This window comes from Primulina eburnea, chromosome 5 (genome assembly GCF_022965805.1).
Source record: "Primulina eburnea isolate SZY01 chromosome 5, ASM2296580v1, whole genome shotgun sequence".
NCBI classification, from domain to species: Eukaryota; Viridiplantae; Streptophyta; class Magnoliopsida; order Lamiales; family Gesneriaceae; genus Primulina; species Primulina eburnea.
In genome coordinates, this window is record NC_133105.1 from 6,388,635 (window position 1) to 6,414,118 (window position 25,484).

Below are 25,484 nucleotides of genomic sequence, written 5' to 3' on the forward strand. Positions count from 1 at the left end.
TGAATTTTGTAATTCGGATATAAATGTTAAAACCGAAGTTTATTTGGTTCGATTTTGGATTATGTATGTCAAAACCGAAAAAACCGAAATTTCATTAAATTAATATTTTTTTATTTTTATTTATATTATATATTTTAATATGATGTTTAGTGAAAGAAAAACCATTTTGAACAATTTTTAGTTGATTGATGTTTGTTTAATTAATTTAGACCTTATATTTAAATATTTTACTAGAAAACATATAGAAAGTTAACATTTTATATCTTACAATATATTTATATTATTAATTTACATAATTATATCAAAACCAAATTAACCAAACCATTTTAGTAAAAAACCGAACCGAAGAAAAATAGTTCGGATATCGGATTATATATTTCTAAAACCGAAAACAAAAAAAAACCAAAATAAAAAACCAAAAACCGAACCGAATAGATCGATGAACACCCCTAATTTTAATAAATGAATCGTTTATAAGATCATTATATATTTTTAAAAGGAGTGAAGATCTTGTTAGGGTGATGGATTGCCAACTAATTTTAAGTCCAGACATTAATTGACTCGTAAATGGGAATTGGTAGCGTGAATCGACGTATACAACAAGATTTGTACCCGTAAGTCTTAACAAAAACCAAGTTTTTAATTAAACAAAGGAAACAAATCATTTATGGAGTATCACTGGAGACTTGATGCTGACCGTTAGGCCTGGTAACATCCTTTTTTTAGCTAATTGAAAGAGAAGGCAAAAATTTGTGTGAGACGGTCTCACGGGTCGAATTTGTGAGACGGATTTCTTATTTGGGTCATCCATGAAAAGTATAATTTTTTATGCTTAGAGTATTACTTTTTATTGTGAATATGAGTAGGGTTGACCCGTCTCACAGATTAGTATCCGTGAGACGGTCTCATGTGAGACCAACTCGAAAGAGAAAGAAACGAAAATAAATTATACATCATTATAATGTTTTTTGAGGGATCGTTGATATGGTATTTTAGCTACACGGATGATTAGAGAGTATAATACAAAAACATGATACGAAAATGTCAAAGAGTTATAAACATATCCAGATTTATTTAATGGTCGAACCAATGAAAAATCAGTTGAGTAAAAGTTTGATTAATGAGTTCGGGAAAAAAGAAGTATAAATTGTCTTTTAAATTAGAAAGTATTGGTTTTTGGTATTGCAATTGATCAAATGTTACATTTGAGTGTAATAACAGGTTTTTTTTTTCCACCTTTAATAATTTTCTATTGATGGACTAGTATGACATTGCATATGAATGATACGTGTTCAAATTGATATCTGAACATAACACAACCTAAAAAACTAGTTCAAGAAATTAGAATTATCGAAGTCTGTATATACAACTTACAAGAACTTAATCTAACAAAGATATCACCTCCTTAGAATGAATATATGGAACGTGAAGTTTACAAAATATTATTGAGTGGCCTATAGGACAGTCCAACACATAACTCAAGCCTCCACAGTGGACATTTGGAATGTAAAGTTTATAAGATATTATCGGATGATCCATAGAACATTCCAATACATAATGGTGGGTCTGGACTCTGATCTTGTTAAGATTGAGATTTAAATCTAACTCAACTCTAAAAAGTTAGTTTAAAGGATAACCGTTCAAGTTCATAGATACAAACTCTGAAATCAATGGATGTAAGACATCTCACAAAATTATAATAATGATATATGTACAATTTATTTGAGATTTGATATTTATTTTTATGAAGGAGCTAATTAAATTATTTACGTTTGAATAAAGTTTGACACAAGTTATTAATAATATATCGAGCAAAGGTGCGCTGTCTTTGCTCACAGCTAGCTACACACACTGAAACAACCTCGGAGAGAGAAGAGGAGAGGATTGTTCTTCGTCTTCTTCAATTCCCTCAACTGCCCTTTTTGTGTGTACACTCTCTTCTCTCTCTTGCACTATCTAGTTGGCAATCTTCTTAGCTTTTCGTCGCTCTCTCTCTGGTTGCTGCATCATTTTCTGGTCCAAGAAATTCTCCTCTCCACCTTCATTTCTGTACAAATTTCTGCTGAACTGTTTGTCAACCCCGCATTAATACATTTTAGCTTTCTCTTTCTTGTGGGTTTGGTTTACTTTATTTTTTCGTTATTTTGTTAAAGTTTGTCGCTCCCGATGGAAGCTAATTCTTCTGGGGAGGATTGTTGCGTAAAAGTTGCAGTTCACATCAGACCTTTGGTAGGAGACGAAAGGCTTCAGGGCTGTGAAGATTGTGTTACCGTAGTACCTGGGAAGCCTCAGGTACTGTCAATGTTTGTCACGTGAGACCTGTTTTTAGTGTGGAGTTGTGAATTTGCTGCAATTTGAAGAAACATGCGTTTTGGTGCTGTGATTGATTGTGGGATGAATTTGGCCTTTTTTTTTTCTTGTGGAATTGATTGGATTCGTAAAGATCTGATCGTTCTGTGATGCTAAAGAGTTTTGGTTTTCTTGCTTGTGATTACTGGAGGCTGTGCATGGTGCTGTGTTTGTGAGCTCTTTGGTGATTCCACAGCAATCCAGTGTTGAGTTGTCTAACAATAGCAAAAACTTTCATAATTCTCACATTTTCTTTTGCATTGTTATGAGACGACTTTTTTTAGCACTTGAAAAACGCAAATTCATGGAAGTGGAAGTGATGGAAGTTTGAGGCACAGGAAGATCATATTATGTTCTTCCTTAAAAATTTCTGGACTTGTTAAACCATTCAGGATTTTGAGTGGGATTGGTCTCTGATATAGAAGAAAAAACATTTGGCATCTGATACCCTTGAAGATTCTGTATTGGATCATTGATTGTTTCTGGGATTTGTTGCTCTGTACACAAATTTTTCTTTTTTCTTTACCCCTTTCTGTATTTACGTATTTTGACTTCATTCCCATTCTGGATACATGGAGATATTTTGGTGGAATCAACTTTTGTTGGATGATTCCTTCTTTTGGAACTTAGTATAAAAAACCAATTCTTTTCCTTCCTGGTTTTGTTTTGTGTTTTGTATCTGTTCATATTTACAGGAGGATTAATACGAATCCTCTCTTATATTGTGATGTTTATTGTTGTTATATACACTTTAGAAGAAAGAAGGTTCGAGTTAAAACGTTTGAAAATTTTGCCTAATTTAGCTGCATGAATATGCATTTGTGCAAGAACGCTACACACATCTGAGTTTGCGATATCTATTTACTTTCTCAGTTCCTCGAAGTTTACCCAAAAATTTTTGTAGGATGTATGATTTTTAACGTTTTTGTTCCAGAACCGTTTCTATTTTGATTTCCTGGTTCGGACTAGTGAATTTTCTATTTAAGAAGTTTGTCTTATATTTACGTACTAAAAATGCACTAAATATTCAGATTGCCTAGCTCATCAATTCTTTTATTGTAATGGATACTACACTGTGCAACAGGTACAAATTGGTTCCCATTCATTTACATTTGATCATGTTTATGGAAGCACGGGATCTCCATCGACACTAATGTACGATGAATGTGTTGCACCACTTGTCGATGGCTTGTTTCAAGGTTATAATGCTACTGTTCTTGCCTATGGACAGGTGAGATTACATGCTGTTAACCTTTTGTTCACTAATGAGGTTCACTTTATATTGGTGGCTAGGGTTAATTATGATATTTAAATGTTTGACTTTCCAATGTGGTGCAGACCGGGTCAGGAAAAACATACACCATGGGTACTAGTCTCAAAGATGGATATGAAACTGGGCTAATTCCCAAAGTGATGAATGCTTTGTTTAGCAAGATTGAAACATTGAAGAATGAAATTGAATTCCAACTGCATGTTTCCTTCATTGAGGTTTATCCAATCACCTTGTCCGGTTCTTCTATTGATCTTTAAGTGATTACCTTTACATCTATAGGTATCCTGCATATCATTTAAATGAAAAGAACGTTTCCTCCACTCCAATAAGAAGAAACGTGTCTAGAAGAAAATAATTATAATGCTTTCATGCATTTATACATGTGAAGACAAAGGCTATATTACATGTAATATTTAGATAATGTCTTTCTTTTTAATTAAGGTTAAAAAAAAGCTATTAATGAAGGATTGCGAGCATTATAATGTTCATGATATTTTGTTTCATATTAGCGTCCGATTTATATAGCATCTCATGTTATGGTTGAGATTGTATCTTCTTCTTCCTATAGATTCATAAAGAAGAGGTACAAGACCTTCTCGATCCCAATTCCGCCAGTAAGCCAGAGGTAGCAAATGGACATGCGGGAAAAGTAAACATCCCTGGGAAACCTCCTATACAAATCCGTGAAACATCAGATGGTGTAATTACGCTTGCTGGATCCACTGAATGCAGTGTAAATACACTCAAAGAAATGGTTGATTGCCTGGAGAAAGGATCACTAAGCAGAGCAACTGGGAGTACAAACATGAACAACCAATCGAGGTCGGTGATCCAATATCAACTGTTGGTGTCTATTAAGTTGTAATTTGCTGCAAATTCATGTGTCTAAACTGTTTGGTCGAAGTTCCTCAGTTGGCTGAACTATAATGGCCTAACCACTTTTCCCTATTATTATGCCACTGCATTTCAAAATCCTACTGTTTTTCCTATAGAAAAATAAGTGTATAACTGATGGCCATTTGTTCTAAGTTCTCAACATATCCTCTGACACCTGTAGTTTGTGAATGTTGCCTTACAAAAGGCTATGTTAATCGATTTAACCTGTGTATTCACTATATCCATATTCATCGAACTTTCACACGATAATGAACAGGATAGTAGGTCTTTCCTGGTTTGAAAAGTGTAGATGGCATAGTAGATGAAAAGATGCATCTCTTGCTGAAATCTTCTGCCTAACTTTGGTCAAGTTATTGATGACTGCAATAATTTCTTCTTCTCTCTCAGCCGTTCTCATGCCATATTCACCATAACAATGGAGCAGATGCGTAAACTCCAACCAGGTCAGTCTAATGATGGCAATTTACCTGACTGTATGGCTGATGAATATCTCTGTGCCAAGTTGCATCTGGTGGATCTTGCCGGATCAGAACGTGCCAAGAGAACAGGCTCTGATGGCTTACGATTTAAAGAAGGTTAGAGTTAGAGAAGTAATTTTTATCTGTTCATATGGGCTCATTTTCATGTTGAATGTTTGTAACATATCTTTTACAGGCGTTCACATTAACAAGGGGCTTCTTGCTCTTGGGAATGTTATTAGTGCTCTTGGTGATGAGAAAAAGCGAAAAGAGGGAGTTCATGTGCCATATCGGGACAGCAAACTTACTCGGTTACTGCAGGTCTGTCACATCATTTCCTGTATAATGCAGTAGTTATCCCTCCATGGTTCTTAAAATTTTATTCTTTGGATGTTGGCAGGATTCTCTCGGTGGCAACAGTAGAACAGTTATGATAGGTAATGCATAGTTTGTCATAAGCTTTTTTGTGCCTGATTTTCATTAAAACTTCCATATCCCAGTAATCTATTTTCGTATCTTCAGAAATGTGGTTTAAAATGTTTAAAGGAATACCTTTAGACTACTGATGCTCTTTGTGTTTTAACTCATCTCATCAGCGTGTATTAGTCCTGCTGATATTAATGCTGAAGAAACCCTCAACACTTTAAAGTATGCCAATCGTGCTCGAAATATCCAGAATAAACCTGTTGTAAGTGTTGCAGTAGAATCTGTTTCTCCCCATATTCAATGTGTTATTTTTACCATATTAACTGCCGATGGTTACCTTTCAATGTTTTCAAATTGAATGAATTTAGTTTCTCGATGATCAGATTAACAGAGACCCAATATCTAATGAAATGATGAGGATGCGTCAGCAATTAGAATTTATGCAAGCAGAACTTTGTGCTCGTGGAGGAGGAGTTTCCTTTAATGACATGCAGGTGAAGTGGATTATCCTTATTCTTAACCCCCTTTGTGGTTGAAAAGTCTTCAACTGGTACAAACATGAAGCTTTCACGTGTTTAAAAATAAATAGAGGAAGAGTCTTAGCTAGTGTTAAACTTGTACAGGGTCTCAAGGATAGGATTTCTTTTCTCGAGGCTACTAATGAGGAGCTGTGTCGGGAACTCAATGAGTTTCGCAATAGGGGCACTTCCTTTGAGCTATATGAAGCTGACTCTAAAGTATGCAATTATATTTTAAGGGTCATTCAATCATAAATAGATGATTCATTTGGCATCAAATATCAAAGATTGTGTAAATCTATACTGTCATTCTTCGAAGTGAAATTACTACATTGCAGGTTTATGGAAATGGTTTGATAAAAAGTGAAGGGCTCAAAAGGGGATTGCAAAATATGGAATCACCTGACTATGAAATGAGTGAGAGCAGTATGTTTTTCGAGTTCGAACTTAGCTTCCAATTAATCTTCAGTTTTCTATCCATGAATCAAAGTCGAATCCTGTCAAGACGGAGGAATTTACGTAGTTAAACTTAATTTACCTTTAGATATTCAAGAGTAATTTCTGTACTTGTGGTTTGTTTGTGAATGATTTCAGGTGATTCTGGAGAAGTTGATGAAGATACGGCTAAAGAGTTGGAGCATACTTATTTGCAGAATAGTATGGATAAAGAACTGAATGAATTGAATCGAAGATTGGAGCAGAAGGAGGTAATTGACATTCTAAAATCAGCTTCTATCTTTGATGGGCATATTTGGCTGATATTTTCTGTTCATATCAGAAAATACATCCTCTAACTCTAGAAGAAAAATTATTAGTGTCTGTGTTTGAATGCTCAATAATATAGAATAAAGTATAGATATGTGCACATTTGCCACTATTGCACTGTATGGAACAATTTTCTTGCCAATATTTGTTTAACTGAGTCTAAATTTGTACATCATCTTGCAGTCAGAAATGAAACTTTTTGGAGGCCATAACGCCATGGCTCTTAAGCAACATTTTGGAAAGAAAATATTGGAACTAGAGGAGGAAAAAAGGACTGTTCAGGTTTCGTAGTATGATAAATTATAATGCTGTTAGCTTTATGTATTTAACCTAACTCATCCACCTATTAATTCATGCAGCATGAGAGGGATCGACTTCTGACAGAAGTCGAAAATCTTTCTGCAAATACTGGTGAACAACAGAAATTGGAAGATGTGCATGCACAGAAACTGAAAGTTCTTGAAGCTCAGGTTTTCCGTTTTTCATTTTTGTAGCTTATTACCTGTCTCAATTATCTTTTGTTTTTCTCATTCTAATGTTTCTATGCTAAATGTTTCCATTTGTACACATCAGATACAAGATCTTAAAAAGAAACAAGAGAATCAGGTTCAACTTCTAAAGCAGAAACAGAAGAGCGATGAAGCTGCTAAAAAGTTGCAAGAGGAAATACAATGCATAAAGGCACAAAAGGTCGCACATTTTCTTCCTGTTTATTCATATTTGTCAAACTTTTTGGTTTCTAACATTCAGTGATTTTGTAGGTTCAATTGCAACATAAGATTAAGCAAGAGGCTGAACAATTTCGACAATGGAAGGCATCTCGCGAAAAGGAATTGCTGCAGGTATATTTCGCTACTGATTTCTCTTACTTCCAAATATTGAGCTCTGTTTGACATACAATCTCCATACAGTTACGGAAGGAGGGAAGAAGAAACGAGTATGAGAGACATAAATTGCAAGCACTGAATCAGCGACAAAAAATGGTTAGACCTTATGTCTAGTTTCAATTTTTATGGACTAAAAAGATAGTTAGATGTTAATATGATATCAATGTTGTCGAAACAGTTAATCGGTTTTTTTAACCCTCTGTTTGCATCACAAATAGAGTTCAGAACAATTAAGCTTATCTTTACTCATCTATTTGCAAAATACTGGAATTCTTTAATCCAATAAATATTTATTTAAATATTTACTATGTCATACTATATTTATTGGAGATAAATTTGGCCCTACCCTCGATTTTTCCCTTGAATAAAATATTAGCTGTAATAAAGAGTGATTCCAAAAGGATAGCATTCCGTTTTTAATATGTACAAATACTAATGGGAACTCCCTGATATTTTATTTCAGGTCCTTCAGAGGAAGACGGAGGAAGCTGCAATGGCTACCAAGAGACTGAAAGAATTGCTGGAAGCACGTAAATCAGCTCGCGACAACTCTGGTAGGTGTTTTCTTTCGATAATTTTATTGGTTTTGTCACCTCATGTTCTTTGTACTGAGCGATGTAATGACTTGACGCATCCAAATTTTCTGGAATCTAACAATGTTGATGATGTTTGGAAACTCAAGTATTCATATTTATGGTTCACCAAAAACGAAATAATGAACAGCCCCCACTTCTTATATGTATACTGATAGTCATCTCTTTCTCAGTGTCTAGCAATGGAAATGGTGTTAATGGGCAGGTACCTGCATACTCTAATCCTTGTGAATAAGATGCTAATCTTTTCTGACGAAACTTGACCGTGTAAAACTAACTTTTTTTTCCAGAGTAACGAGAAGTCCATGCAGCGATGGATTGAGCATGAGCTCGAAGTTATTGTGAATGTTCATGAAGTTCGTTATGAGTATGAGAGGCAAAGCCAAGTGTATGCAGTAGTTATAGTTTTAATGATATTTGCTTTAATTTGTTTGGGTATTTGAATATTGTGTTATATGTTATATTTTCATCATGCACCTTCAGACATGCAAATCGCGGTATTATATCTAACAGCTTTGTTTTCTCATTTCCAGTAGAGCTGCATTGGCAGAAGAGTTGGCTGTTTTGAGACAAGTTGATGAATTTGCTTTGAAGGGTGTCTCTCCAAATAGTGGAAAAAATGGCTTTTCTAGGTGAGAATGACATCAAAATTAGTTCTTTATTCATGTGGGCGATATCGTATTTAGACATTATTCTTCTTAGTTCTTACACAGTGTAGTATTGACAGCATTTCATGCTTGAATGTTACGAAATTTTTTGAACTGTGGTTGATTAGTTTCTCATCTTTTTCAGGGCATCTTCAATGTCACCTAACGCAAGAATGGCTAGAATTTCTTCTCTTGAAAGCATGCTGAGTATTTCATCAAATTCACTTGTCGCAATGGCTTCACAGCTTTCAGAAGCAGAAGAACGAGAGCGTTGCGTCAGCAATCGTGGACGCTGGAACCAACTACGTTCTATGGGGGATGCAAAGAACCTACTCCAGTATACATTCAACGATCTTGGTGAAGCCAGGTGAATAGGTTTTTCCTAGTCTGATTGAAATTTTCTTCTCTGTGTCCCTTTTGTATTTTTACCAAAACGTCACATAATTTAGCATTTAGAGAAGCAAGTTACTGTAAAAAAAACCATTTCGGAACAAAAATCAATTTTATGGATTTACTTGTGATCAAAAGGTGCAAATTGTGGGAACAAGATGTTGAAATCAAAGAGATGAAAGATCAGTTAAAGGAACTAGTAGGGTTGTTGCGACAAAGTGAAGTTAGAAGGAAGGAAGTCGAGAAGGAGCTAAAACATACCGTGGCCATGGCATCGGGAACACCACCTGCAGTAAGATTGTTTTTGTTTATGTTTTTTGTTTTTCTCCTTCAGTTGATTTCGTTTTTCAATTATTTCTACTTATGTCTGGACCGTACAATTGCTACAGGGAAGCATCCACAAACACGATGCCGATGACATGACTGGTTCTCTTTCTCCTATTCCCGTTCCAGCACAGAAACAACTCAAATACACCGCAGGAATAGTTAATGGTTCAGTCAGAGAGTCGGCTGCGTTCATGGATCAAACAAGAAAGGTTGGTTTCTATTCCTTGAACTCTGTGTTGCTACGTAAAGTTCCATTGACTTACTATTCAAGTTCCGGCAAACACAGATGGTTCCTATTGGACAGTTGTCAATGAAGAAATTAGCACTTGTTGGACAGGGTGGGAAACTGTGGAGATGGAAGAGGAGTCATCATCAGTGGTTGTTACAGTTCAAATGGAAGTGGCAAAAACCTTGGAGACTATCAGAATTGATTAGACACAGTGATGAAACCATCATGAGGACTAGGCCTCGTCCACAAGCTCTTCATGACGTCATGTATAGAAATGGTCGCTAGCTTGTATATCTCAACTGTCTCTACATAGCGAATTGTATTGAAATAAGTGCAGGTAAAACCAGAATGTGTCGATGCCACTATCTATTTTGATAACGCCATAGCACATTCTCATCCCGTGTATTGAAATGCAGCAGGGGAGGTATAAGTAACAGTTTTGGGAGACACTGGTAACTACGATGGTAGAAATGAGTATGAAATGGAAAAGTGGTTTTCCACCTTGGAGTTTTGTAGCCTTAGTCACATTTCTGTGAATTGGAACTACTGTTGAATGCATCTTCGTTGACGGCCAGTGTCATGTAAATCAATCTTTGAGAGGGAAATGTATCAAATATACGCTAGTGGTTGTGTATCATGTGTTTATTTCTTTTGTTTCTTCTTTTTTCTTTGGTCGATGGCTGATTGGCCTTTGTGTATATCGGTACAGAACATACAATGAAGCACTCGTTAATTTGAGAAAAAACGATGGACTAGTTTAGTAGTACTGTTAACCTGTTTTTATTTCTTCCGTATGGATCCGAACTCTGTCCGACCAGGTTAACATCTTTCAGTCAACCTGCATTTTATGTTTTTTTTCGAAAATTTTATCCGGTGCCTCCGTTGCACACTGTTCTTATTAAACCATCAACGGCAAATCATAATGTGACACTAAACCTACAAGAATGTTGTGCATCCACTATACCAAAGATATAAATACGACGACACAATGGAACATTCATCAGATTCATAATATACCCAATTTCACTGGTACCTGCATCCTTTCACTGGTACCCTGCATCCAAGTGAAGATTGTTTCATCGCGCTGCTCGAGGCCATCAAATGTTACGCTGCACCCCATTGGAATGTTGCACACATTTCACATAAATGTCTGTCAACGTACGATAAATGTACAGGCCAAACACCAAGTGCTCGGCAAACTCAGATTTTGCTACACCAGAATGCAAAATGTTCCTCTCTACGATGACTGCTCACAAGACCACCGCACTGTAAACAGACGAAGCTGCTTCCATCTGAGGATGCATCAAGCACGATTTGAGAACGTCCTGTCTCAGCAAGGATTGAAGTTCCTCGAGCTACTGGTTCACTCGAGTGGCCATTTATGTTGTGAAATGAGGTTCCATGTTGAGAAGGGATGGCCTCAGCAATAGCACATTCGGCAAACAGTGAAGCCAACTCTGCAGCAGCAGCACTAGCTCGAACTTTGTTTATGTATAGCTCTCGTGCTCGATTAAGAGCTTCAGAGACGGCTTCATCTCCACCTTGTATTTTCATAGCCGTCACCACCTTTAACCAAACAAATAATTTTGGTAAAAAAGCAGTGCTCTTAAAAAATGGCAACCAATAACTGACAAAGACTTCGGGACATCCAATATCATCATCAGATTACCAGTGATAAACCACCAGGCAGGGCACATTACCCAAACATTTTATTCTAAAACAAGAAAGATACTGATGCATATCCATTCGTAATTCCCTTTAGTCACACACTATCTTTGTGGAAAGAGGCGTCTCAAGAAGTTGAGAAAAACCACAATGCCAATTTATATCACTGGTCGTTTTACATGAGGAATCATTATCGCAACGCAAATATGTCAAAAGGCTGGAAGGATTTGAATATAGAACTTCTTCACGATGTCCTAGCAATCATTAGGGCCTGTCTCGCTTATAAGCTCAGCTTCACGATCACAAAGGTGGTGCCATTCCATCTTATGAATAAAACTATTGGCATCTCAACCCGCTGTATAAACAATTATGAGCAAAATCATACCGCGATAGGAGCACACATAGCACCATATAAAGCAGCAAAACTAGTGACCAGTCATAAACAATTATTTGCGACGCTTATGAACGGAGGAAAAGACGGTGAACATCGCCTGACACATCCCATCTTATGTCCCTCGGCATTTTTCTCGGTAAACCAACAGTACTTGAGGAAAAATTGCTACGCTCTAATCCGCTGGGCAATCTCTTTTTTGTTTTACCCACGTTTTTCCCATTCAAAACCTGGGAGACTGGGACACAAGTCCCATAAAGCCAAATGTTTTCCATTTGTGGCAATGGCAGAGCTATTGAAACATGACAAGATTCAAACCAAAACAACCAGCAAACCACGGAAAAAAACGAAAGAAATGCTTGTAAATATATCATCTGCTAGCTATTGCTCTAATTCAAGAAACCCAAAATTGGATACAAAAGAATTCAAATGACCAGTCACGAGAGATGTCACCAATAGAGGCATATAGTTTAAATGAACATTTCATAGTTGATCCACCATGATGCAATCAAGAAAGCCAACTTTTCGTCAGAAAACTAATATTGATAAAGATACAAGTAGGTCAGAGAAATTTACCGCTTGCAGAGCTTGGGAGGGCTTGTCTTGATCAACGAGCTGGCGAGCCATTGACAACAGATCCCTGACGATGTTGTTGGGGTCAGAATTGGATCCCACACCCTGCGGCGGAGAGGCGGCAGCCTCCGCCTCCAACATATCTTCGTCCGTACACTTCATGGCATTACTGTTTCTTCATATATTTCACTTTTACCCCTGAAGCCTTCGCCTTTTGGATTTTTTATGCAGTTTTCTGTTATCTCCAACAATTTTCTGGTTAGTTCTTGATTCTACGAGAGCTCCTCTACATTTTGGGCCTTAAATGATTCCGAATTTTATGGGCTTATGTTTAAAAGGCCCAATTTCAATGTCATGTGACGAAGGTTGAACGCAGTGAAAACAATTTCAATTATATGTGTATTATTCAATTTTGGAAATGTCATTTTATAAAAATTTATTTGTTTTGATTCGGTAGAGTTTAAAATTTTTCGAGAACTCGATACCTCGTCCCAATCTTGGACATGAGTAGGTTCTTGTGAACAGTCTCACAAATCTTTATCTGTGAGACGGATAAACCCTACCGATATTCACAATAAAAAGTAATATTTTTCATGAATGACTCAAATAAGATATATGTCTCACAAAATACGACATGTGATATCATCTCACATAAATTTTTGTCCTTATGTTTATGAAACATAGATGTCAGATGCAATATAATGATATACAATGGGACACATTTCTCATACGGAGGAGATTAGAAATATAAAAAGAAACATATAATCTACATATTCCTATATTTTTTTGCTTTCTAGCTTCAATATTCTTCTCCATAAATTCATTCAAATTTCATTTCACATATTATCTAGTTAGTTACACATTTAATTTTAATTTGAGTATAATCTAATATTGAACTTTAACTTTTATAATAAAATAAATTTAAAAACATAATTTGTTTGGCCCACAAAATGCATTTGCCCCGTTTAATTTATAGGAACGTAGAAATGAAGTAGGACATATGACTTTTAACATAAAATGGTAGGAATTCAACCATAATCGATTTTTACTCGGGAAACAGATTAATTATGCTCATTTTTATAATAAAAAATAATATTTTTACATAAAAATAATATTTTTCATAGATGACCTAAATAAAATATATGTCTCACAAAATTGATCCGTGAGATCATCTCACATGAGTTTTTATGTATTATGTAAGAGTACTAAAAAAACGAATTTTCATATAAGCATGCTACCTCTATCACACGAGATTTATTACATATAAATTTTTTATAATTATAAAATTTGAATATAAAATTGTTTATATGAAAAGATAGTATTTTTTTACAGGTGACTCAAATATAATATATATTTCACATTATTGGATGTGAGACGATCTCACATGAGTTTTTGTTTAAATATAATACTATTGATTAAGACTGAGTAGCTAAATTATTAATTAAGAATGAGTGGCTTTTAGTAATTGTTTATGTAATTAAAAGTAGATTGCCTAAAATAACCCAATTTCTTTGAAATATTGTATTTTGTTGTTTTCCCATAATATAAGTACGGACTTTCTTTCTCTTTCCCAGATAATATTATTTTATTTCTCCACATAATATATAGAACCTATAGATTTTGCAATAAATATAACACTACATTTAAATTTTTAAAATTCAAAATCTATTAAACAAATTTATATAAAAAAAACAAGGCCATTAGCTTAATAGCCAGGCATGACAACAACACCTCACCCGCATTTTGTTAAATATAATATAACGTATATGATCCAAAAGTCAAATCATTCATGCTATTAGGGTGCTCAAAAGTCGTATAAAATCGAAATTCAAACCGGAAAAAAAAATACCGAATCGAAATTTGATATTTGCAATTCAGGTATAAATATTAAAATCAAATCTTATTTAGTTTGATTTCGAATTACATATGTCCAAATCAACTTAACCGAAAAAACAGAAATTTCATTAGATTAATAATTTTATTTATATTATAATTTTTTGAGATGATATTTAGTGAATGGAATAATTTTTAGTCGGTTGTTGTTTAGTTAATTCATTTAAATTTTATATTTAAATATCTTACTAAAAAACATGTAAAAATATAACATCATATTTTAAAATATATTTCTATTTATACTTATATTAGAGTATTCAAACTTCAGATAAAATCGAAAATTCAAACCTAAAAAACCAAAAACTAAGCCGAAATTCTATTTTTGTAATTCGGATATAAATGTTAAAACCGAAGTTTATTTGATTCGATTTTGGATTATAGATGTTAACACCGAAACAATCGAAAAAACCAAAATGTCATTAAATTAATAGTTTTATTTATACCTTTTTATATTACATGTATTTTTTAGATGATATTTATTGATGAAAAATCATTTTAAATAATTTTTAGTTGATTGTTGTATGTTTAATTCATTTAGACTTTATATTTAAACGTTTATTAAGAAATCTTGTAAAAATGTAACATATTATATTTTACAATATATTTATATTATTAATTTAAATAATTTTATGAAGACCGAAATAATCGAACTGAATTGAAGAAAAATAATTCAAATATCAGATTATATATTTTTAAAATCAAAATAAAAAAATAAAAATCAAATTGAACCGACCAATATCATTTCCATTAATTTTATCATACAATTTTCATAATAATATTAATAAATTCATGTCAACCCTCCAAACACGAGTGATCCATAAATGCACACTGCTTAGGTGACAAACCTAGTGATCTCTGGTGTACGTACGTACGTGGTTTCCAATTTCAAAAATACTCTTTAAGATTGCTAAACAAATGAAATTTCAAATAACCCAAACATATTGCATATAAATTTTAGATAATGTTAAAATTGTTTATATAAAATCCCAAACATTATTCACAAAAATTCAGATAAATAATATAATCGTACCATTATTTTCAAGAAGGACAAAAATTCACATTTGATCGAAATAATAGTTAGAAACTGCCACAAAATAATTACATACACAGCTTATTAATAATAATTTGTACAAAAACTGGATTAGTTCAATTTTTTTTAAAAAAATAATTATACAAAGGGTGAACTGCCTTTAAAAATTAAAACCTAATCTCGGTAGAAAATGTTTTTGCACTTTTTGATCTACAATTTTTTTAAAAAAAAGATTACATTCATCCGTGAAAAAAAACACGTGAGTTTTAGAAGTAATTAAAAAAAATCGTGAATCAGAAACCGAAAACTGACAAAAACTTGTGTGAGACGGTCTCACGAGTCGTATTTGTGAGACGAATCTCTTATTTGAGTTATCCATGAAAAAATATTATTTTTTTATGCTAAGAGTATTACTTTTTATTGTGAATATGATAAGGTTGACTCGTCTCATAGATTAGGATCCGTGAGACGGTCTCACATGAGACTCACTCCCGAAAAAAATATATTTTCTAACATATACCGATCCCAAACTCAAACGTAGATTGATGATTTAAAGACAATTTAGCTTTCTACAAACGTACAACACAGAGATAATAAAGTTCTTGTTTCTGTCCTTTGACCGACTACGATATCGATATACATTCTTGAATCTGAATACATCTTACATTCAATATTCAATTCAAGTCAAAATTTACCATAATTAAATTAGGAAAACCAATTTCTCTAAATAGTATTTCAACGCCGAATAAAGAAAAAGAAAGTGAGAATATATAATATACTTTTGTTTTAAAAAAAAAAGAAAACAATGGGAACCACATTGCGTTGACCACAAAGCCAATCTTTTTCCAGCATCGGACGGTGGTGATTGGATCTTCTGTCTCTGATGATAAGATCAAGATGATTCGAGGACCAATGCTTGTGTATTGGGATGGGGGTGGTTGTGTTCCGCTTCGTAAGTGACGATCAACATATTCGGGTCGTCCAAGGCCCGCTCCACGTGCTTCCGGGCCGGGCATCCTTTTACACTGCTACACTTGTAATATCCCCTGGCAAAATTAAATGAAATCAGTAATTATATATATTAAAAATTTTAAAAAAAAAAACATGATTTGATTAAAATTACCTAGGATGAGGGGAACCTTTGATGGGTTTTTGACCATACTTTCTCCAAGAGAAATCATCAGGTGGAATGTCAGCCATCTTCATGCTTATAGCTGCCACCCTCTCCACCCTTTTCACCTTTGATTTTCTGTTAATCAAACGCCAAAAATCAGTCATTAATCTTAGACAACTAATCTTCTTCTGTTGACTTTTTGGTTTCGCTTTCACCTTTTCTTGGGACAGTGGCAACGGCTCCCAGTTGACCCACCGACGCACTTGCTGTTGGAGTCGTCCATGGAGGTGCACTTCCTCTTCAAAGAGGATGTGGAGAGCGGCGGCCGCCCTAGGTTCGTTATCTGAAATCCAGAGGACATCGACTGCTGTAGACTGTCGGTGTCGCCGGTTAAGGCGGTCCTAAAGGAATTCGCCGGCGACCCGAAGTTTATCGTGGTTGCCATCTCCTTTTTCTCAGACGAACCGTTCCTCGTCAGCTGGTGCGGCAGCGGCGGAAGCCTCTGAACCGGCGTCGGGTACTGAATTTTGGTATACGGGGAGTCATCCACCGCAGGCAAGGCTCGGGGAGGGGACACAGCTGTCTCGAGATCCGGTTCGACCTTTTCACGATTAATCTGAATCGGGCCGCGGCGGAATCTGGCGTGGCCGGTTCTGCAGCGGCCGAGTATTGAGATGAATTTCTTGAATTTGTTGACGGCGACATCAACCACGGCCCGGCAGTCGACGTCGGGGGTCGATTCTGCTGGGAACTTCTTGGAGGTGGATAGTAATCTGATAAGCTTATCGACGCTCTGAAAACCAGCTGCTGCCGCTTCTTGGGCCGCGTTCTCTTCCATCTTGGCGGTGAAACTATAGGCCGGTATACAATCGGCAGCCATAATTTAGAAATACAGAGGTAAAAACAAAAGGAAAAGGGAATTGAAATCGAAAGGACAGAGAAATTATCAAATTAAATAGGGAAAGAGAAATAAAGTTGTCCAAGGGAGTCAAACTGATGACGTCTTTTTTCCCATTTTGAGGTTTCCTTTTCATTTAAACAAATCAACTTTGAAATTGATATTCAATTTATCAATTTTTTATTTACATAAATAATTATAATTTTTAGGAAATGCTAAAAATGTTTGTAAAGTTTTTTTTGAAAAAATTATGATTACTACAAAAGGCTATAAAAGTATTGACAAAAATTTGTGTGAGACGGATCTCTTATTTGGGTCATTCATGAAAAAGTATTATTTTTTATGCTAAAAATATTACTTTTTTATTGTGAATATGAATAGGATTGAACCATCTCACAGATTAAAATCCGTTCAACGGTCTTACATGAGACCAACTCAAAAGTATTTATATATTATATAAGATTACACAAATTCAACCAAAATTTTCATAATTTAATTTATATTTAGTAACTAGTATCATTCTATGCAACAGATAATCAAATATCGTGTTTGACTTTAATTAAAATATTCTGTATAATTTATTATTATATTTTGATAATATATTGTGCATCATATATATATTATTAAATGAAGTAACTTATTTATATTTAGTGTATAAAATTATCGATTATATATTGGTAACTTAAGATGTTGATATTTTTATTTCAGATTGTCACAAATATATAGATATGTATTTATATTTACCAATATATTTTTATTTAATTTGGAGTCTTGTAATTAATAAACTATTGAAAAAAATTAGTTTTTATAAATATTCGTTAAATAAAGATAAAATTGGAAAAGAGAAACTTAAATAATTAGGACGGGTTTAGTAATTTGGATTTAAAAACTTTAAAAATAAAATCTTTTATTTTCTCAAGCCAATTACATTTTTCCACGTGTACTAGGCATTGACCAGATTTAACCTTGGCTGTGGAAACTGGTGAAGTTAGGAAAGGTTGACCTTTCCACAGCTTTAAATGACATGTCCGCATTTGGTTTTGTGGTGTCTCAATTTTTCTTTCCTTTTTTTTTCGAGTTGGAGGTATTTTATGAGACGGTTTTATAAATTTTTATTTGTGATATTGGTCAATTTTACTGATATTTTCAATAAAAATTAGTACTCTTAGGCTGCGTTTGGTTTGAAGGATAGGATAAACTAATGATTAGTATGTAAATGATAAAGAAAATGATTGTGGTAGGATGGATTAATATGGGGTAAAATAATATTATGTTTGGTAAGATTTTTAGTGTAGGATAATTTTGAATTTTTTGATGAAAAAACAAATAAATTTTTATTATTTTTCTATATTTTTTTAATTAAAAGTAATGAACTATTTAAAAAAATTAAATATAGATAAATACATTGTTGAATTTTAAAATATAGATAAAGATTAAATCGAAGATTTAAAAAGAAATACTATTTTAAGATAATAAAGATGAAATAAATTATAAGAAATAATGTGTATTACTTTAATTTCATTATGAACTTCATCAAATTAATTAAAAATAGCATTTAAAAGGAGTATATTTTTAATTAAATAGTAGGATATATGCACATAAGTCGGTTTTATTTATGAAAATTAATGAAGTGGTTGACAATTTGCTCCATGAGCACTCGACGAAAGCCACAAGTATCTGTTGCCAACTTTACTCGCTAATGATGATTAAATAAATTTTCCAAACATTAAAAATGTAAAAGAAAATTTAGCTTCTCGATTATCTAAAATGTGCAATTTCTCATTTTCAATCCACAAAAAGTTTATTTATCGTTATAATGTCTTGATTTTGGTGATAACAACATTATCTAATTGTTTTTTAATGTATTTATAAGTGTTAGAGACGGACATCAGTAACTATTTTTGACAATTCGCCAACAAATCATTAAATACGACATAATATGGTTTAAGAAAAAATACGAAAATAAAGTTATTTTGCATTAGTTAAAAAAACGAACGTAGCAAAAATTTGAACGTTGGAATCAAGGGCAATTATAAATTAAAAATGTCTTTATTCATTTGAGGCTGCTCGAACAACTTACAAATCAACAAGCTCTCAGTTTTCTCAAGATTTTTTTAGCATACTTATTTGAATCATTCGTCAACTATTCATAAAACCCGACATTCAAGTTATTACATATCATCGAAAAATAAAGTAGGGATTCTCACAATTTTGTCAATTCATTGTTTAATAAGAGTTGTTTAAATTTTATGGTTTTAAATTGAGCTACAAGTTTCAGTTTAAGAAGTGATAAGTCCATCAGATCCAGCCGGATCGTTCCACACTTTGATAAAAACTAAGTGGTCCGGTCATATCCATCTCGTCGAGAAAATGACTTTAAAGTTAAATAACTATTAAGTCCGATTTGATAAATATTTGATCAATTAAGTTTAGTGGTTTAACACAAAACTATTGATTCAAGATAATCATTTAATCAGTGTTTATTCAACCTAAATTTATAAGAGAAAACTAAATAATCATTTGTAATTATTTTCTCGAATGTAATTGATTATTGGAAGATAATTGATTATTGGAAGATAATTGAACATTGTAGATCACTGATTCAAGGCTTACTGTTATTTTATCTTATCTGAAGGTTACTTTTAGAAGATTTTCCAAGTATCAGAGTTAGATGTCATATTAGATAAAATTTTCCGTACTACAACAATTTTAAATCCGTTAAAATGTCACATTTCATGCGCATTATTAGAGTATATGATTTGTTATAAAAGACAATGACATGACACGACAATTACTATATTTGGGAACATCTATCAAATACAAAATTTCGATTGTTGGATGAAAGTTTATGTATAGATAAGTTGGTTGAACTTTGTGACATTACATTCTCATTCACGAGCCTTAATAAAGGATTCAAGTTTTTGATGGCCCAACTGATCAAACATATTTTGGCACACGCTTAAGTTCTTTAATTCAAACATTGGTGATCATTTGTTCTAAAAGTTTTAACTGACATTAAAAGTTTTACGAATCAGATTGATTGACTGTGAGATAGCTAAGAGTTTTAGCAGACCAGTGCTAAGCACTGAAATGGGTTATTGCAAGTTGTTATAATCGCCAAAATCTTTTAATCTTTCCTAAGTGAAAGAAAGAGTGATGTAAGAGTTGTTCAAATATCCGAACATCCATAAACAAATGTTCGTGCACTTACATTTACCTTTAGTTCTGATTTTAGCCTAGCCATTTATAATGTTCAAACGATTATGTGGGTCTATTTCTACACAAAGTCCATCTGATAAATTTATTCCCTTCTAATAAATCTTACAATCCTGACAATAACTTATCTGAATTCAAAATATTTTGAAACATTTTTTTAAGAGACAATCCCTTCTAAATACTAACTCGATCATAAAAGATTTAATATTCATTTTTACAACATTTATCATAAAAAAAATAACTTCTATTGTTGCATTGAACTTTTACGACGTTTTATATCAATAAACAAATAGGATATCGTGTTTTTTATTTCCCAAACTTAAGTTCCATCGATGGTGTCTATGCCTTCAAAATTTTGAAAAATCAACATAAAAAGTACGCATTTTTTGTGCTGGATTTTTAAGACATCAAAATCAAATCATTTGAAGAGAAATAAGCTCAATCAGAGAAATCTTAAAATTTATTTAATTTGGTAAAATTGAATAAAATAAAACATAAATATTTGGATATCTTGTCCGCGTTTTTTTTTATTAAGTAGGTCCTATGACATTACATACATCAATTCCTACATAAATTTAACTAATATCTCACTCGTGCTATGCACAAAATATTATTTTATATCATTAATAATTAAATTTTATAATACGAGCATTTACATAATTACTTAAAATTATTGATATAATGTAATTAATATATCTAAAATTTAAATATTATTATAAAAAGTGTTTATACAATTTGAGATAACATTCAAGAGAGGATAATAATCTTCTACCATCAAATGGACTTATTTATCAATGCGTTCGATCTTAGATGCCTGCTTATAAAAAAAAATTTATTTAGAGAACATATATTATTTTGTCTATCAAACTTTTAAAGAATAAATAAATAATTTTAAAAAATTCAAATTATCTGATTTTTTTTATATGAATGGATTTTGATTAAAAATTTTAATTATATTTTAGAACATGTTAAAAATGACAAAAATTTGTGTGAGACGATCTCACGGGTCGTATTTTGTGAGACATGTCTCTTATTGTGAATAACAATATTATTTTTTATTGTGAATATCGGTAGACACATAAGTTAAGGTAAATATGAAGCTACGCAGTAATTAAGGTTTGAATGTTATATTTTTTAATCTATATGAAATAATAATAGTAGGAAACATATATTTTTTTTAAATTCAAATTATTAACAAAATCAAGTCAAGTTAAACAATGAAATTCAGTCTTATATTCACACCAAATAATGTCTCACTGGCCATTGACACGACTTTTTTAAAAAAATTAAAGTTTTAGCAAATTATAATTTATTAACAAACTTATTACTTTATATTTTCCCGTCCAAGTTGAGACAAAATAATAATAGTCGTCATTGATTTATCAAACATTAACATGAGAAAATAATAATATAATTTGGAAAAGCGATCTCCAAGAATCGACTAGAAAAGATAGATAACGAAGGAGGCTTCAAACTCAAGGAAGTTTCCCATTTATTTCACGCCATTGCCAAGAATTTGACTTTTGTCCACTTTCCCTAAGTGGGTTAAGGAAAGAATATGCACCTTCGTCTGTAAGAGAAGATGATGCGTGCATGCAATGTTGTTTTAGTTTATGAATCATGACTTGCCCTGGTTAATGTTATTAAAAGTGTTAGTGTCAGTGTTAATAGAAAACACGCTTCTTGTCAATACACACTCATATATATAGTTACAAGTGGTTACTGTAAATTCATTTTTGAACATTTTTCTTTCTCATTTCTTTGTACTCGTCTGAAGACTTGAGCTTACATCTATGGAAGTTTTTTTGTTCAATCGCTTTATGATTTCTAATATGGTATCAGAGCTGATAAATCATTGAGCTACAGCTGTAATTCTCCATGGCCAAGGGAAATCAAGCTTCGACATCTTCTCAAGCTATGAATAATTCCAACGGCCGAACGGTTTATGAAGACTCGAGCAGTCCATTCTTCCTTCAGAACGGAGATCATCCTGGATTGGTGTTAGTTTCGCATCCACTCACAGGTAATAATTACAATACTTGGAGTCGAGCAATATCAATGGCGTTAACAGCCAAAAATAAGCTCGTTTTCGTTGATGGCGCTTGTGTACGCCCTAAGCTGGATGATTTGATGTTCGGAGCTTGGAATCGTTGCAATAGCATGGTTATTTCGTGGATTTTAAACTCTGTTAGTCGCGAGATATCAGATAGCTTATTGTATATACCTACGGCATCTGAGATTTGGATCGATTTGAGAGATCGATTTCACCAGAGCAATGCTCCGAGAATTTTTCAAATCAAGAAGCTCTTGACTGGGTTACATCAAGGCTCCATGGATATAAATGCTTATTACACCAAATTACGAACTCTCTGGGATGAGTTGAAGGATTTTCAGCCCGTCTCTGTCTGCAATTGTGGCTCAATGAAGGATTGGGTCAATTATCAAAATCAAGAGTGTGTGATTCAGTTCTTAATGGGGTTGAATGAATCCTATGCACAGATCCGTGCTCAAATTCTAATGATGGAACCAATTCCTGTGATATCTAAGGTTTTTGCGTTAGTTGTTCAGGAAGAGAGGCAACGATCTATACACAAAGGCATTGCAAGTTCCTCTTCTGATCAATATTCTTTCACTCAACAACCTTCAATGATAGCTATGACTAAAGGAAATCAGTATGCTAAAGACAATTATGGTGATAAGCCAACGCCAACTTGTTCTCACTGTCATATTAAAGGCCACACTATTGACAAATGCTACAAAATTCACGGATTTCCGGTTGGTCATCCAAAGTACAAACAACAGCATCATTTAGGCAATGGTCGGCAAGTACATGTCAATCACGCACATACTTCATCTGCTTCCTCAGTGAGTTCCATGGGAAATTCTGCCTCCTCAGTGAGTTCCATGGGAAATTCTTTGAATTCACCTGCTTCCTCAGTGAGTTCAATGGGAAATTCTTTGAATTCTGATCAATGTAGACAGCTTATTACATTCTTGAGTTCACAGCTTCAACTTGGTCATTCCAATACACTGGACACACAGCAGCTTGAGCCTTCTGCCTCTTGTTTCAGTGGTAAATATTCTTTGGCTTTTGGTCTCAATCCCTCCCTTAGTACAAGTTGGGTATTAGATACAGGAGCGACTCATCATATTTGTTGTTCATTGAGTCTCTTTTCTTCGAGCAAGTCATTTTCTTCCAATGTTACTTTACCTAACAATTCAGTTGTCTGTGCCACACGCATTGGCTCAGTACAATTGTCTCCTAATTTGTGTCTGGATAATGTGCTGTTTGTTCCTCAGTTTAGCTTTAACTTGCTTTCTATCAGCTCGTTAACTAGTCAAATTCCTTGCTCGGTTCAATTTCTTTCTGATTCCTGTCTTATTCAGGCACTTACCACGAACAAGATGATTGGGATGGGTAGCAGGATGGGAAATCTGTACATTCTACATCACTCCAGCCCTTCTCCAACAGTTTGTAATGTTTCTTTTTCAAAATTAGAGCTGTGGCATTATAGAATGGGCCACCCTTCTTTTCCTAAACTGTCAGTGTTAGAGAATACTTTTGGTGTTAATTCTTTGAAACATGATGGTATGATGCATTGTTCAATATGTCCCTTGTCCAAACAAAAGAGATTACCCTTTGTCTCACAAAATACAATATGTAATAGCCCTTTTCATTTACTTCACATTGATATTTGGGGTCCTTTTACTCCCTTGAGCATTGAAGGGTACAAATATTTCTTGACTATAGTTGATGATTATACTCGTTTCACATGGATCTACTTGCTGAAATCTAAATCCGATGTTTTGCATATATTCCCAAACTTCTGTAAAATGATTCATACACAATTTGGCCAGAAAATTAAGTCTGTTCGATCGGATAATGCCCCTGAACTCAACTTTTCTGACTTTTATAAATCCGAGGGAATTATTTCATACCATTCTTGTGTTGAAAGGCCACAACAAAACTCTGTTGTGGAAAGAAAACACCAACACATCTTAAATGTGGCAAGATCCTTGATGTTCCAATCCAATATCTCATTGCCATACTGGAGTGACTGTGTTCTCACCTCTGTTTATCTCATCAACCGCACACCCTCTTCCCCACTTTCAAATCAAACTCCTTTTGAACTTCTTTACCATAAGAAACCACTGTATGGTCACTTGAGAGTCTTTGGTTGCATGTGTTATGGATCCACTCTCTTGACTCATCGCACAAAATTCTCTCCTCGTGCTATTAAATCTGTTTTTCTTGGATATCCAAGTGGTTATAAAGCTTACAAACTCCTCAATCTCCTCACAAACGAAGTATACATTAGTCGGGATGTGGTATTTCATGAACACATTTTCCCTTTTATGGACCAATCACCTTCCCTTACACATCAAGATTTTTTTTCTGATGGTGTCCTTCCCACACAGAAATCTGTTATGCAAGAAACAATTACAGATTCTGGTTCCACATCTCGGTCACATAGGGTCAGTACTAAACCACTCCACTTACGTGATTATCATTGCTATTATACTCAATCTTCTCCCAGCCTGTCCACTGCTCATCCTCTGAATCTTGTTCTTGGTAGTACTCGTTTATCCAAGCAGCATTCTGTTTTTGTACACAATGTTTCCTCTGTCATTGAACCCCAATCTTTCTCTCAAGCTGCTGTCAAACCAGAATGGTGCCAAGCCATGGCTACTGAACTTGAGGCATTGGAACGTAATGGGACTTGGTCCATTGTCTCTTTACCGCTTGGGAAGACTGCTGTTGGATGTAGGTGGGTCTACAAAGCTAAGTTTCATGCTAATGGTAGCCTAGAACGATACAAAGCTCGCCTTGTCGCTAAAGGTTACACGCAACAAGAGGGGATTGATTATCTCGAAACCTTTTCCCCTGTGGCAAAACTTGTTACAGTTAGAGTTTTGTTGGCCTTAGCTTCAATTCATGGTTGGT

General features: G+C 33.9%; 3 protein-coding genes across 3 annotated transcripts; 1 reads left to right on the forward strand and 2 right to left on the reverse strand.

Annotated features, from left to right (window-relative positions):
* The first annotated feature begins 1,831 nt into the window (after positions 1-1,831).
* On the forward strand, positions 1,832-11,070 carry LOC140832740 (kinesin-like protein KIN-4A). Its single transcript, XM_073196905.1, has 26 exons — positions 1,832-1,924; positions 2,154-2,292; positions 3,434-3,580; positions 3,688-3,837; positions 4,191-4,444; positions 4,907-5,094; positions 5,174-5,298; positions 5,378-5,414; positions 5,574-5,665; positions 5,787-5,897; positions 6,027-6,140; positions 6,260-6,347; positions 6,516-6,628; positions 6,870-6,968; positions 7,046-7,156; positions 7,260-7,376; positions 7,448-7,528; positions 7,598-7,669; positions 8,037-8,127; positions 8,340-8,371; positions 8,457-8,554; positions 8,700-8,798; positions 8,959-9,180; positions 9,342-9,495; positions 9,593-9,739; positions 9,817-11,070. The coding sequence occupies exons 2-26, from the start codon at positions 2,167-2,169 to the stop codon at positions 10,042-10,044; spliced, it is 3,096 nt and encodes a 1,031-aa protein (XP_073053006.1). The 5' UTR covers positions 1,832-1,924; positions 2,154-2,166; the 3' UTR covers positions 10,045-11,070.
* LOC140832742 (uncharacterized) lies at positions 10,397-12,662 on the reverse strand. The gene is made up of 2 exons (XM_073196906.1): positions 12,392-12,662; positions 10,397-11,325 (listed from the first exon to the last, which is right to left on the reverse strand). The coding sequence occupies exons 1-2, from the start codon at positions 12,548-12,550 to the stop codon at positions 10,960-10,962; spliced, it is 525 nt and encodes a 174-aa protein (XP_073053007.1). The 5' UTR covers positions 12,551-12,662; the 3' UTR covers positions 10,397-10,959.
* A 3,441-nt stretch (positions 12,663-16,103) lies between these two features.
* LOC140831694 (probable WRKY transcription factor 7) lies at positions 16,104-17,426 on the reverse strand. Its single transcript, XM_073195444.1, has 3 exons — positions 16,641-17,426; positions 16,435-16,560; positions 16,104-16,357 (listed from the first exon to the last, which is right to left on the reverse strand). Exons 1-3 carry the CDS (start codon positions 17,303-17,305, stop codon positions 16,204-16,206), a joined length of 945 nt encoding a protein of 314 aa, XP_073051545.1. The 5' UTR covers positions 17,306-17,426; the 3' UTR covers positions 16,104-16,203.
* Between the last annotated feature and the right edge of the window lie 8,058 nt (positions 17,427-25,484).